The following is a 13,769-nucleotide window of genomic DNA, read 5'->3' on the forward strand; positions in this document are numbered from 1 at the left end:
ATTACTTTGTCAACAAAGATCTGTCTAGTCAAGGCTATGGTTTTTCCAGTAGTCATGTATGGATGTGAGAGTTGGACTATAAAGAAAGCTGAGCACTGAAGAATTGATGCTTTTGAACTGTGGTGTTGGAGAAGACTCTCGAGAGTCCCTTCAACTGCAAGGAGATCCAACCAGTCCATCCTAAAGGAAATCAGTCCTGAGTGTTCATTGGAAGGACTGATGTTGAAGCTGAAACTCCAATACTTTGGCCACCTGATGTGAAGAGCTGACTCATTTGAAAAGACCCTGATTCCGGGAAGGATTGAAGGGAAGAGGAGAAGGGGACGACAGAGGATGAGATGGCTGGATAGCATCACTGACTCAATGGACATGAGTTTGGGTAAACTCCAGGAGTTGGTGAGGGACAGGGAGGCCTGGCATGCTGTAGTCCATGGGGTTGCAAAGAGTTGGACAAAACTGAGCGATTGAACTGAACTGAAACACCAGGAAAAATATCTTTTACCTGCTTTGTATCTAAGAGTGAAAAGTAACACATGTGTATACATTTTTCAGCCTGAACAGTCCACATGTCACAAGTCATCATGTTAGTCAGAGGGCTAGTCATCTATAATACTCCATGCTGCACATTTTCTATTTGTCCTTCCAGATCTGTGTTCATCCTTTAACCAGATCTCTGACCCAGGAGGCTAATCTCTATAGAGTACATCCACCTGGCTCCTTTACACTTGGCTCCAAGTTGAGTTTAGCAAATGGAAGACATCAACAAATGATCAGCAGGTTAGATGAGATAAAGATTATTTTCCATCACCTTTTCTGACTGGTCACTTGCTGGCAGTGACTGTATATCTGTAGATGAAATCCACAGCTTCAACAGACCAGCCTCTCCTAAAGCTCAAAGACTTGCCAGTTCCTGTAACTACTTTGTTCTTTTGCCACTTCATGTTTCATTTCAGTTCAATCTCTCAGTCATGTATGACTCTTTGCGACCCCATGGACTGCAGCATGCCAGTCTTCCAAGTCCATCACCAACTCCCAGATCTTGTGCAACCTCATTTCCATCCAGTCGGTGATGCCATCCAACCATCTCATCCTCTGTCATCCTCTTCTCCTCCTGCCTTCAATCTTTCCCAGCATCAGGGTCTTTTCCAATGAATCAGTTCTTTGCATCAGGTGGCCAAAGTATTGGAGCTTCAGCTTCAACATCTGTCCTTTCAATGAATATTCAGGACTGATTTCCTTTAGCACAGACTGGTTTGATATCCTTGCAGTTGAAGGGACTCTTAAGAGTCTTCTCCAACACCATAGTTCAAAAGCTTCAATTCTTCAGCACTCAGCTTTCATTATGGTCCAACTCTTACATCCATACGTGACTACTACTGGAAAAAACATAACTTTGACTAGATGGACCTTTGTCAGCAAAGCAATGTCTCTGCTTCTTAATATGCTGTCTAGGTTTGTCGTAGCTTTTCTTTCAAGGAGCAAGCATCTTATAATTTCATGGTTGCAGTCATCATCTGCAGTGATTTTGGATCCCAAGAAAATAAAGTCTGCCATTGTTTCCTTTGTTTCCCCAACTATTTGCTGTGAAGTGATGGAACCAGATGCTATAATCTTTGCTTTATGAATGCTGAGTTTTAAGCCATCTTTTTCACTCTCCTCTTTCATTTTCATAAAGAGACTCTTTAGTTTCTCTTCGCTTTCTGCCATAAGGGTGGTGTTATCTGCATATCTGAAGTTATTGATATTTCTCCCGGCAATCTTGATTCCAGCTTGTGCTTCATCCAGCCCAGTGTTTCTCATGATGTACTCTGCATAGAATTTAAATAACCAGAGTATACAGCCTTGACATATTCCTTTCCCAGTTTGGAACCAGTCATTTTCTCCATGTCTGGTTCTAACTGTTGTTTCTTGACCTGAGTACAGATTTCTCAGGAGGCAGGTAAATGGTCTGGTATTCCCATCTCTTGAAGAATTTTCCACAGTTTGTTGTGATCCACACAGTCAAAGGCTTTGGCATAGTCTGTAAAGCAGAAGTAGATGTTTTTCTGGAACTCTCTTGCTTTTTCTTCACTTCTTCACTTTAGGTTTAGGAGGAATAATAACTAGCTAACCCTTTTCTGTTTCCATTTTCATTCTCCACAGGCACCTAATTAAATTTCCTTGGATTGCACAGTTTAGTGCATCATTGATTTCCTGATGACAGCCTGATTTATATGTTGAGCAACTTGGGTATATTCACTGAGTCATTCATTTTTGTTGTCAGGAAATAAATGAGAGAAGGGTGCCTTTTCTAGTGGTATGGTGGGCTAGGATATTCCGACCAGCCCTCCCATTAAATATAATTTAAAATGCTGAATAAAATATGTAACAAATCTTGTTAATAGCATCTAAGTTCTAGCAAGAAAGTAAGGAATTACTAGATGAAAATATAGCTTGTGATGGGACCCAAGATAAGTAAAGTAATAAAAGCTGAGGGAAATTTATTAAACCTGGAGAACTTTTTAATTTTGATAGCTTTATGGGCTACAAATGTCAGAAGAAAATGCCCTGGGCCTGTCCAAGCTGTAGAGAAGAAAGTAGTTCCAAAAAAGAGACTCTTCCTCCATGAAGTAGGAACCCTAAAGGACAGCTCTCCCCATTCCCTCCCAAGAGAGCTACCATAGAGCAGAGCAGTAGAGGAGATACCCAGGAAGCAATAATACTAGGGTAACTCTAAAAGAATACAAAAAATATTGATAACTTCTAAAATAGTAGAGGAAAAAATATAATGCAAAAACCTAAAACCTAAATGAGATACAAAATAAAAGGAAAATATGTGGTAAAAAGTAGAAATTCAAATCAAGGTGAAAAATATAAGCATAAATACATTGGTAATCACATTAAATATAATGGATTAGATGCTTCAGTTAAAAGATTGGATTGCATATAAAATACAAATTATTCACTTTTTTTAGGCATACTAAAAAAAGAAAGACACAAAAAGGTTGAAATTAAAAAATGATATAGCATAAAGATGGTGACTGAAAAAAATAAAAAAAGCTAATGTAGCTAAATTAGTATCAGGTCAAATCAAATTTAAGACTTGCATTCTAGATATAAAGATAACTTTATTTGGTAAGTGTTTCAGCCAACCTGGAATATTTGATATATTTGAATTTATAAACACCTAAGAAATGACTATAAAATATAAAATCAAAAATTAATAGAACTACAAAATGAAATAAATAAATTGATACTGTGGGAGATTGTAGTGCTCAAAATAAGATACAAAATATTTGAATGATCTTAGATACTTGGTCTAAAACCTGACATTTATATAGTACACACTGTTTTTACATTCTCATGGGACATTGATTATGTACTGGATTATAAATGAAACCTGAAAGAATTGAAACCATATAGAAATAAAGTAGAAACAATACATTCTAACAAAAATTCACATTGCTTATCTCTTCTTCAGAAAAGTATGATATCCCCATACTGCATAGCATATGTTAATAACTTCCTAAAGCATAGCAGAGAGAGTCAGGGTACTTCCAACTGGAGTAGAATTCCAAAGGGCGCTCCACAGAGGAGGTGGTGCTTATCTGGAGTTTTAGAGGATATTGTGGCTTTACAACTTGCAGACATATGTGGATAATACTGAATAAAATAATGGTGAGAAACTGTGGACACATGAAGGGAATGGCATGATGTAGACCCAGAAAGGCTTTCAGGAATCTCTGGCAGTTTCTAGAATAGTAAATAACAATGGTCACCCCACTGTGAAAAAAAGGATTATGAAAAATGATCTTTAAAATATAAAGATAGGGTATGCTCTGATGGATTTATATATAAACTACAGAGTTTAGTTGGAACTTCCATAATTTGGAAGGAGTGACATGTACTTAAGTGACATATGATAAGAATGCAAGAACCTATAAAAATTGCTGAGAAACATTAAGCTGGAAAATACTTGTTAAAGGAATTTTGTTTAAAAGTGTATATTTCAGCTTGTCTTTAAGTCTTCCCAGCAAACAACCAAACAAAACTCTAGACTGGATCCAAGCTAAATCATTTCCTAAAATCAAAGCTGTCAGGATGGAAAGCTGGAAACTCGAGAAGTTCTGCTAAATGACAGATCTGTGTCACCCTCTGTAAACCCAACCTGTACTCCCTGGGAAACAGAGAATTGACTGTACTTTCTGTGGACTTTGGACAATAGGTTTCCCACCTATGTTCACTCTGTTTAAGACCCTTGATGAACAGACCTTCAAAGTGATTTCTGAAGCTTTTTCTTCCTTTTGTCTGAGGACTTCAGACTGGCAGCTCATGAAGGCTGATCTTTAGTTCTATAGATTACTGTGTTGTCAGCTTCCTGCTCAGACTCCTAGGTTCACTCTGCAACTGGCAGCTTGAAGAGGCATAAATTGGGGTATTACCAGTATAGCTTAGTGATTTCTAACATCTAGCTTGCATCTGTCACAAGATCTATCAGTCTTTCCTACAGCAGTCAGTCTAGCTCACTGAATTTTTAAGAGTGGCCATCATGCCTATATGAATGCTTTGTAGGAGATGTCTGAATAAACTACATTTTTCCTCATGTTTTTCTAGATATTTTCTTCCATATTGATGGCTAGAAGTTGTTAAAGCCCATGCTACTCTAAAATAAGCTTTCAATTCTCTTTTACTTCAGATCTACTGGGAAATTCTCTTTTACAAAGTCTCCAAAAGCCAAGCCACACCATATCACATCCAAAGTGAAAGTGTTAGTCGCTCAGTCACGTCTGATTCTTTGTGACCCCATGAACTATAGCCTGCCAGGTTCCTCTGTCCAGGGCATTTTCCAGGCAAGAATACTGGAGTGGGTAGCTATTCCCATCCAAACTACTCCATTGCCTACTTCACATACATATACACACACGCACACACACACAGCTCAAGACATTTTTTTTTTTTTAATCAAAATAGCACAATGTGCTCCTGGATCTTTCACACACAGCATCACTGAGGCTACACTGAACAGGAGATTAGTCTCAGATGTAAAAAACAGCAATGCTAGACTTATTTTTACTAACATTTTTTGTTAGTGGATGTCTCCTCAAGAGCTAATTTGTATTATTTGCCAAAAAATTGTAAAATCACCAAAGTTTATAGATAATATTTTCAGTACATCTTTTTCTCTGTTCAAGAAATGATAATAATACATACTTTCTTTAACAAATTAGAAATATAGATATTCAAAATTCATTTTAAGTATGTAAGAATTAAAACATTATCAGAAGAGATTAAATTCTTCTGATAAAAATATTTTGAACAAAGAACATATAAAATTGTGAATAGAGAAATAGGACTTATATACAGTTGTGTATGTGTGAAGATATATTATCTGAAGATATATGATCCAAACTTACTTAGATGAAAATTTAACACTAATGAAACTAAGTTTTATGCATCATAGTAAGTCATTTTTTTCAATTTATCAAAAGTAATTTAAACATATTAAAATATTTCTTTTAACATGATTCATTAAGGCTTCCACTCTGTATTATACTAATGGATTTTATACTTTCTCATCTAATTTTTTTTCATTGCAGTCATGGTTTTTAATGACAAGCTCAGATTGATATATGAAAATTCAAATTCCCAGCTATTGATTGACTCTCAAGGACAAAGACTGACAATATATAATCAGTGAGTAAGACTTACAGAAAATAAGATCATGGGAAATTAAATGGCATCAATATCTAATTATTTAGTCAATGCAAAAGATCTGTTTATATTTGGGCAAGAAATTTTTCTTCTGCTTGTTTTTCTATCCCTTATACAATCTTCTTAGTTCTCCCAGGACTTGCCATATAAATAACATCCTCTTCACTACACTTTGCTGAGTCTGTTTCATGTATGCAAATATTCTTTACTTTAGTGTAAGTTTTACATCAGTTGCATGACTTTTGTTTCTAAGTAACTGAAAATCAAACAAATAAGTTGACTATTAAAAAGGGAATGTATCAACATATATACAGCTAATTCAGTAGCTATGGCTTCAGACAAGGCTTTATTTAGGCATCAAATGATGTGGACAAGAGGTTTCTCACACTCTCTCCCTTTACATTATTCATCTACCCCTTCCTCACCTTGGTTCCATTGTCGGGTACTATGCCCTCAAGGTCCTCAAAAGGACCAAAATATCCTAGAGCTATATGATTTCTTATTCAGTTCTACCATTAAAATTAGCCATTGCTCAAAGTCCAGAGATTGAGTCATGTCTCTGTTTGGCCAAATTTGCATCATCCTTGACCCAGCTGTCATTACATGGTTGATGTGATAAGCTGATAGACTTGAGGCAATCAGGATCTCCTTCTACAGACTAAGATAGGAGGGACTCTGACTGTTTATTGAATAAGCCAATCAGTTAATTAAATCTGGACTTAAGTCTGATCTTTTCAATGTCTGATGCTTTTCTTACAAGAAAATTATTAGTATAGTGTTAATTACATATTTTAGCAAATAGAGCTCATTATCAAAATCTGGGGCTAAGACTAGAACATAGAAAAAGCTAAACAAAAAGCTTCCCCAGAACAACTTCTTTCCTATTTTGAGGATGTAGTCTTAGCATTATTTTCTATAGTTCCTACTATGTTCAATCAATAATCAGTTTAAGAGGTTCTCATTCTACAGAATTTTAAAAAACCTGTCCCTAAGAAAGGGCAATTCGGAAGGCATTCAGGGTCTTTTTTTTTTTTTTTAGGCTTTTTCAAAACATATTTTTTATGCTTTTGTTGTCAGGAGAAAAGAAATGAGATAAAACATGGGTAGTTGAGCCTGGGTCTGGACACAAAAATGGACCCCTAAAGTTGAATTTCACAGCCAACTAGATACAAATTTAACAATATATAAAGAAAGTCTCTCCTTTAGTAGTCTAATGCTGAGGCTGGAGGCAGAAATAAGATGCAGCCCATGACTTTCATCCCACCACAGGTAGCTTAACTACTTCAGTTTTATCCTATGTGGTCCAACAAGGCCTGACAAACTGCACTGCAGTATAAGAAGCATCTCTCCAGCAATGATGCGTAAAGACAGAGGGATTTTTTAGTCAATTGCAGGAATTAGGCTTTAATGCTTTCTACTAAAAGACTTCATACCCCAGATAGCTGACTGCTATCCACTGAATCTTGGCAGGCAACAAGCCTGCTGAAGCTGAAACTGAGAAGCTATGTTAAGCAGATTTTCATGAATGTACAAAATGCTTTATTTGTAAAGCTGCTTTTCTTAGTTGCAGTTCAAAATGCTTTTCTTCTTTTTTTAATCTCTCAGCTTGGTCAACTTTCAGTCTTTATAGAATTACTTTTGAAAAGCCAGAGAAGAGAAATAAATGCTCATATCAACAGAAATAAATGTTTTTGGTTTTTTTGAGAAAGAATAATCCTAAACATGCCAATCAAACAGATTAAAAATGATCATGGGCCTTATAAAAACTATAAGACACACAGAAAGACATTAAATATTTTACCATTATTTGGAAGTTCTAGAGGGCTGCAGGCACCATTTGTGGTTCTATCCTTTGGCAAAGAGATGAGTTTTGCAACAAGAGATGCTGAGATGGGCTGCACTAGTAGAGAGGTGAGGTTTGATCGGTGTTGTCTAAAGCTTCCATCTGTATTCAAAAGAGAAAAATAGAATCCTTAGCAAACAGAAATTAAAGACACTTGAAGAGCAGGTTTTCTATAATAAGTATTTAAATGATGAGTGGCAAGTTTTTTAGACTCATTTATTTGTTTACTCCTTATTTATACTCTCTACTTGTTAAAAATGATCTGAGATACTTGATAATAAAAATTCAGTACAAACAGCATTATGTAACCTAGTTCGTGGTGGCAGACTGTACACAGGCATTTACTTCCATTCGCTACTGAAATGACAACAAAGGGATAGAAAAGCATCAATCCACAGGGGCTAAGAGAATAGGAGACACACTAGCAGTAAGACACTAGAAGCTGGAAAGCAGATGAGTGTCGACTGATGTGACAGACCAAGGAGACCAAAACATAAGCCAGCAGAGTGAAGAAGCTGAAAAGCAATGCAATTTGTATTACAGAACCCAGAGAGACTTGAGAATTGAAAATATCAGCTACCTATTAAAAAGGGGGTAAAGGAAGGGCTGAAAACAGCAGGGATTGGTCAAATTCTGATTGTGAAGGAGTCTCTTCTCCTGAACCCCTCACTCATTCAGTCAACATGAACAGTGCCTGGTCCTCCTTCCAGCAGAGACTGTAGGTGGAACACTTAACAGGGAGATGCCAGACACAGGGAAGGGTGTCTCTCATACTTTAAATGGGGTGGTGTTATGACTGCTAAGACCCTTCAGATGCCTTGTTCTCATTGGTGCACAGAATCCTTCCTTCCAGGTGCATGCATGTGTGCACGCTAAGTAGTAGCTTCAGTCATGTCCCATTCTTTGTGATCCCATGGCCAGGCTTCTCTGTCCATGGAATTTCCCAGATAAGAATACTGGAGTGGGTTGTCATTTCCTTCTCTAGAGAATCTTCCTGACCAGGGATTGATCCTGCATCTCTTGTGTCTCCTGCACTGGCAATCAAATTCTTTGCTACTGAGCCACCTGGGAAGCCCCATAGAAATATAAACAATGACTTTTTAATACAAAAATAAATATCATTCTTCAGGAAAAAAGAAAAAAGGGAAAATGTCAGGGTTGAGGGAACATGGAAACCTATGAAAGAAAATGAAATCTTTATCTTTCATAGTAGTAAGTCAATATAATGGATACAACTGAAAAATGAATTCAACTATTAAACATACTCTTGAGAGGCAGTGAAATAAATATGAAAAATAGGTAACAACCAGAAATGTTGAGAGCATTTTAGTGCTTGCTTTGGGGATATAGACAAAGCAGAGAGAAACACAAGGAAGGATGACAGAAGGTGACACATTTTTATAAATGTGTCTAAGCTTTGTAGAAATATCTATTTATATTCATCTATAACTTTGAAAAAATAAAAATTAAATGAAAATAAGGAGAGAAACAACTATAGTGACACAAGCAAGAGAAAATTGCACAAGTATTCAGAATAAAGAGAATGAAAAGAATAAACTCCACATAAGGAAAAAACTAAAAAAATATATACTTCTATTCAGATTATATATATTTATACTAACTCAGAAAATGAAATACAGAACAGAATGACTATCAGGCAGCCAATAATGTTTGTGAACACAGAGTTGTATTTTTTAGAACTTTTATTAGAGAAAATAATTGCCACAGGTTTTCTCAGAATTTAATTTGATAGGACTGCAGGGGGTGCAGAACTCGACAATACTGGTATCCAGGCTCCAGGAGGAAGATTATTAATGACACAATATGTTATGGAAGCCTTTCCTTAATTTATCATCAGGGAAACCACACAGCTAAAACATATTTAGCTGTGGCAGCCGCAGAAGTCATGGCTTTGAAGAAAAAGTAGTAAGATTTAAGCTTAGGTTCAGTTTTGTTGTATAAACACAAAGCTGGTCTCATAAGTTAGTACTCCTTTTTATATGGCTATATGACCATGCATTTTGACTATAATGTAGTTCATTGCATCCTAACCATTTCCATGTCAAAGTACCAAGACTGGACACATAATTCACAAGACCAGAGCAAAATGACAATGTGGGATCAGATCAGATCAGTCGCTCAGTTGTGTCCGACTCTTTGCGACCCCATGAATCCCACCATGCCAGGCCTCCCTGTCCATCACCAACACCCAGAGTTCACTGAGACTCATGTCCATCGAGTCAGTGATGCCATCCAGCAATCTCATCCTCTGTCGTCCCCTTCTCCTCCTGCCCCCAGTCCCTCCTAGCATTAGAGTCTTTTCCAATGAGTCAACTCTTCGCATGAGGTGGCCAAAGAACTCTCGATCAAAAAGTAGGAAGAATTTCAACATGGCAATAGCAGGGAACTGAATCGAGTGCGCATCTTTCTGAGTGTGAGTTGTATGCCCATGGATCAAGCCCTGCATGGTTCACACAGAAGATGTAAGCAGCCATGCAGCAAGTTGAGGGCAAGTGAAGGGGACTTTCAGACCACAAGGAAGCTGCTGTCCGGAGTCGCTGTTGCTCCATGCTGGTGCTCTAAGGCACAGACAGTGTGGCCCACTCAGCAAGCCAGCTGAGAGGTCCTCCTGATATAGCCATCTCACTTTGGCTCTCCCAGCATGCATTTCCTCCCTTAGCTATTGCCTTTGAAACTTCCAGTGGATGGGGACAATGAGACAGTATTTGCAACAAATGTGCAATCTGTTATTTTGAAGTTTTCATGGATGTTAGGTGCTAACATGTTGCCAACACAAAATTAAACTTCTTAAAATGTTACATGATTTCACCTCTCCTCAATTCAAATACTGAATTTCCTTACTGATCTTGCCATTCAAGGCCCTTCACAATTTCAGACCTTATGTTTCCAACATCATTTCCTACTATCCCTCTCCATGTATCTTATGCTAATACTTAAACTGTCCCCCTGCATATTCTGTGATTTATATCCTCCATGTTTTGCTTAAGCCATTTCTTCCACTTTATTTGCTTCTCTCATGTATCACATGTCTGAACATCTCTGAAATATACACTTCCTTTAAAGCTTAACTCATTTTCTATAAGAAACTTTCTCTGACACCTTCAGCTCTATGTGATTTATCTGTACTTTTTTTTTTTTTTTTCAGTGCTTGGCATTTCTAATTACCTGATCACTATGCAAAAACACTTTGATTTTCTCTTCTAAACTCCTTAAAGAAAAGGAGCAAGTCTTTCCCATCATTACACACACTATCCAGCACATTGATAGGATCATAACAAGAGCTCAGTAATTAATGGGGTAAGGAAAGGAAAGAAAGGAAAAGAAAAAGGAAAGAAAAGGAAGAAGGCAGGGAGGGAGGATGAATTAACAATTCCTTGAAAAATAGTTCAATGTCTCTATCTTACTGATTTTCTAAATGTCTATAAATTGAAGCAGAGGTACAACTGAAAGCTAATCAGAATTCTATGAATCCCATGCTTGTTATATATTAGTGCTTTCCTGCAAGCTAACTACTCTCAAAACCTTCAAAACCCACCCACTCCCATCAACTCACTAATTATCTGTTCCGGGTTACAAACAGTATTTATATAAATAAAATTATCTTTGAGATATATTTTTAAGTTAATAAAAAATAAATAACTACTTTCCTTTTTTTTCCTCCCGAATGTTATATTAAGCATCTGAAACAATGCATTTAAAAGTTAAATATGAGTGAACCCTAAACAGTAATTGAACAAACCAACATCTTTGATTTTTTTGTATTGCATGACTAATAGACTTGCATTAGTTTTGAAATATCTGAAGTAAGTGGTTCATTAATTTTTCACCTTCAGCTTAATGGAAATTTGACAAACAGTTCACTTCGAAGAGCAGGTACTAAAAGAAGGACTTTACAGGAGGACACTAACACTAAATTACAGATGAAAGTTATTAAAAAAAAAACTCATTTATTGAAAAACTAAGAGAATTTAATCTACTTGTATGCTTAAGAATGAAACCAAACACATGTACCATTTTTACTCAGTTATATTTTAAAACACTTATAAATGATAAGAATCCATTAGATGTGAGCTGAAAATCAGATGGATTATGTACCTTGACACAAAGAGTACCATCCAGGAAATACACAACATTGTATTTTAGCACTTTAACTTTTAGATTGTGGCATTTATATCATACCTTGTACATTTTGTATGCTCAATAAAGACTGACACTAAGTTTTATTTTAGTAGGTATCTAGTTCTTTATGAACTCTTTGTAACCCAAATAAAGATCCAAATTCATCCTTCTCATTCAGTAATCCATTCCTCCATAAAATGCCACATGCATACAGCAGAAAGAAGCAACTGGATATACAGAGTCCCAAAATTGACTTCATCACTGACTCACTGTTTGAAAAAGAACAAATAAATAATTTCACTATGAGAAGACTGTCATCCCATCTACTACATCTGAACAACCAAGGTAACACTGAAGGGTTGTGATTACATGATTGACTGAAATAAAAACAATACACGAGCTCAGAGGCCTAGAGCCAAACCACAGTGGCAGAAATTTAGAAGTGAGGTTAAAAATTAGTAAAATGGCTTCTGATTGTACGTATGTAATAGGCTTTTCATTATGCTTTTTCAAATCTTTGATGCCCACTTCCAGCCCATCTGTATATAAAGAAAATATGTTAGCCGTCAGCACTTGTATGGTGAGATGCAACTCTTTTAAGCTCAAATGAAATGTTTGTGTATACTGCAAATGCCAATCACCTGGGGCATCAGGAAAGATAACCCTTAAGAGACCAGAAGTCTTAGACACTGGGATCCTCAGAATTAAAGCACTAAGAGAAGAGATGAGGTCAAGAATATACTGATAAATAAAATAAAAAGGGCCTTGTGTGGCTCAGACATGAGGATGTGCTGCCTTTGGGGAAGACAGCATGACTTCCAAATTGAGGTGTGTAACTTCACCTTCAGACCTGACTCATGTGTGTGTGTGTGTGTGTGTGTGTATCCATGCTACATGATATAATAACCATAGATCCTATAGATCCTTCATTATTCAGTGCATAGTCTTCAGACAAGTAGCATGGGCGGGATTCCTTAGGTGGCTCAGTTGGTAAAGAATCCGCCTACAATGCAGGAGACGCAGGCTCGATCCCTAGGTGGGGAAGATCCCCTGGAGAAAAGAATGGCAGCCCACTCCAGTATTCTTGTCTGGAAAATTCCATGGAAAGAGGAGCCTGGCAGGCTACAGTCCATGGAGTCACAAAGAGTCGGACTCAACTGAGCGACTAAACCATCACCACCACCCCAGCCCTTCTGAATCAGAATCTGAAGCCTAACAAGATTCCCCAGGTGATTTATATGCACATTAGATAAGCAATGACCTACAATCATTACATATTTAGCTGTTGCATAATTTATATAATTTTCATAGCAAAGAATATATAAAACAAATCAAGATGAAGAGGATGAAGAATAATAGACTATGTTTGCTTACTTTACCCCAAATTAAGTATGACAGAGTCTGATTATATTAATAAAGTCCAAATCAACAATTTTCTCAGAAAGTCTCCTTCAAAATGTGCAACAAATCTGTGCATATGCTAGCACTAAATAGTAACTTCCAATTGGACTGATAGTATTTTTTTTTCGTTTGGTTCTGACCTTTTCTTAAAGATAAATTTGGTGATGTAAAGATCAAAACTATATTTACAACACTTTATTTCAGTCATGAATAAATATTAAAATAGCTAACTGATTTGACTTTTCTTCATTTTCAACTATTTTAATTCATTATAGTAAAAAACTGACAAATTGAAAGTGTAAATACTTCCCACTTTCCAGACAATCAAACAATCAAAGAGCTTAAAAAGCAGAGATTTTAAAAATATATTTTGTGCTACACTTTTATGAAAAAGACTCAAATATCAAATGAACAAGCTGATTTCAGCAATATTATCCCAGAATATTTGATTTGACTTTCTCCAGAGGACTGCCACTTTGACAGAAATCAGACCATTAAATAACTGTCATGAATGCTTTTTCACTTTTATCATAGCTTCCTAAATTTATAGTTATTTCCCTGAGATGACCAGTGCACTAAATTGGCTAGTCATTTTGTTATCCTTGTAAATACAGCTGATCCTTTATTATTTCAGTATCTTATAACCTGCTGGTTCCTTCAAGCTAGTCAAGTTCAGCACTGTGTTGTTCAGGTT

General features: G+C 36.5%; 1 protein-coding gene across 6 annotated transcripts in view; it reads right to left on the minus strand.

Annotated features, from left to right (window-relative positions):
• The window catches only part of NAALADL2 (N-acetylated alpha-linked acidic dipeptidase like 2), a 1,624,416-nt gene that overhangs the window by 462,883 nt on the left and 1,147,764 nt on the right, over positions 1-13,769 (minus strand). For all 6 annotated transcript variants that reach the window (XM_044938294.2, XM_044938269.2, XM_025283251.3 and 3 more), the window contains one exon: positions 7,493-7,636. In XM_044938294.2, coding sequence (XP_044794229.1) covers positions 7,493-7,636 — 144 coding nt within the window. The remainder of the gene's footprint in view (positions 1-7,492; positions 7,637-13,769) is intronic.

This window comes from Bubalus bubalis, chromosome 1 (genome assembly GCF_019923935.1).
Source record: "Bubalus bubalis isolate 160015118507 breed Murrah chromosome 1, NDDB_SH_1, whole genome shotgun sequence".
Classification (NCBI taxonomy): domain Eukaryota; kingdom Metazoa; phylum Chordata; class Mammalia; order Artiodactyla; family Bovidae; genus Bubalus; species Bubalus bubalis.